Here is a 1,553-nt window from a genome sequence, read left to right as displayed (position 1 = left end):
CCCCCCCACCCCGCTTCTGAATCAGTGAGGGGTGAGTACGAAACAAAGATTGTGTATTGAACGATAACTTACTCTTCTAATATTTGAGATGCGAAATAAAACGTCTTCTACTTCCTTCTAAATGATCAAATTCAGTCGACGGGGCGAATAGGAACAAAGAATGTTGTAAAGGAACCTTTGTTTAAGAAATAGAACTAACCATTTTTAGAGCGTTTTCAAGAGCAACAAAACTAAAGAAAGCAACCATGCGCTCTATGATAGTTCACCGATGATTTAAACTGTCATCCTCATCAATAACTGGTCAATGATAAGTACAGACATCGGCGCTACATGCATTCATGTCAAGGGTTCAGCGAGGCAATCTGTACTCTTTTGACAAAAGAAACAAAATCATGTGTGTTCGACCAGAGAGTATTTAATTATATCGCTCTTCAGATACTGAAAAATAAAATAAAGAAAACCTGCCTTACAAAACAGGCTGATTTATTTGCTGTACTGTGAAAGGAAAGGTATCATGTTGTGTAAAAGTTAGCTTCTTGGCCTCGCGCTCACGTGACATTTAGATGTTTCTTTTCTCAATGTTGCATAGTCCATCCAATCTTCTTCTGGACATTTACACATAGGGTGGCAAACGCGCGGCTCGCACAATATGATCTTAAAATTATGTTGATATTTAGCCTATGTAAAACCTTTGCAACTAGCCCATATATTTCCGGAGACCGAAACCTTTTCTATACTCATTTTTTTCTCCCTCTTGCGTTTGTTTTTATTTCTGACATCATCAACTCACCCTCCTTCAGTCTCAAATATTTTGACTTCTATTCAAGAAAGATGTTTATGTTGTTGATGAAATCATGACAGATAAACAGGCTTTAAGACGATGCCAATAACTACGTTTACTCAAAAATTTACGAGCGCCCTGAAGCAGAGGATCGTATTTCTATAACATTTTTTTTACAGGGCTGTTGTGACAGTGAAGTTGACGAAGTGCTGATTTTCACTTGGTGATTATCCCCCTGACCCAACTCTCCGGCTAGCGACAGAGAGACATCCAAAAGGGTATAAGCTGCGGATAAAAGTAAAAGTAAGTAAGATTATCAAATCGGAGGAATCAAGTCATACCAAAGTCAATAACAGCAGCAGCGGCAGAGAAAACAACAGCAACAACAACAACAACAGCAGCAGTAGCCACAGCAGCATCAACAACAACATTATAAAGTTCACCTAAAAGGATTATAAATATATGTTCATGACTTGGACTTCGCCCACTGTGACGTCATGAAGTATGATGATATCCTCTCTCTGATTGGTCCGTTTGGTCGGTACCAGAAGAGATGCTACGGCCTGCTTTGTCTGCCGGCGATACCTATCGCTATCCACACCATGGCGACCGTCTTCATCCTGGCTCTGCCAGATCACAGGTGGGTGAGTGGTCGGGAGAGAGAAAGAGAGAGAGAGAGAGGGGGGTGGAGAGGGAGAGGGAGAGGGAGAGAGAGCGAGAGAGAGAGAGAGAGGGGGGGGTCGAGAGAGAGAGCGAGAGAGGGGTCGAGAGG

General features: G+C 42.0%; 1 protein-coding gene across 1 annotated transcript in view; it reads left to right on the top strand.

The window, feature by feature from the left end:
- Positions 1-968: 968 nt before the first annotated feature.
- Positions 969-1,553, top strand: part of LOC101854736 (organic cation transporter protein) — a gene marked incomplete in the record, with an annotated part of 12,908 nt that continues 12,323 nt past the window's right edge. Inside the window, 1 exon segment of the mRNA XM_035971214.1 lies at positions 969-1,421. Coding sequence (XP_035827107.1) covers positions 1,279-1,421 — 143 coding nt within the window.

This window comes from Aplysia californica, unplaced genomic scaffold (assembly GCF_000002075.1).
Source record: "Aplysia californica isolate F4 #8 unplaced genomic scaffold, AplCal3.0 scaffold00398, whole genome shotgun sequence".
NCBI lineage: Eukaryota > Metazoa > Mollusca > Gastropoda > Aplysiida > Aplysiidae > Aplysia > Aplysia californica.
This window is presented reverse-complemented; position numbering and strand designations above follow the sequence as displayed.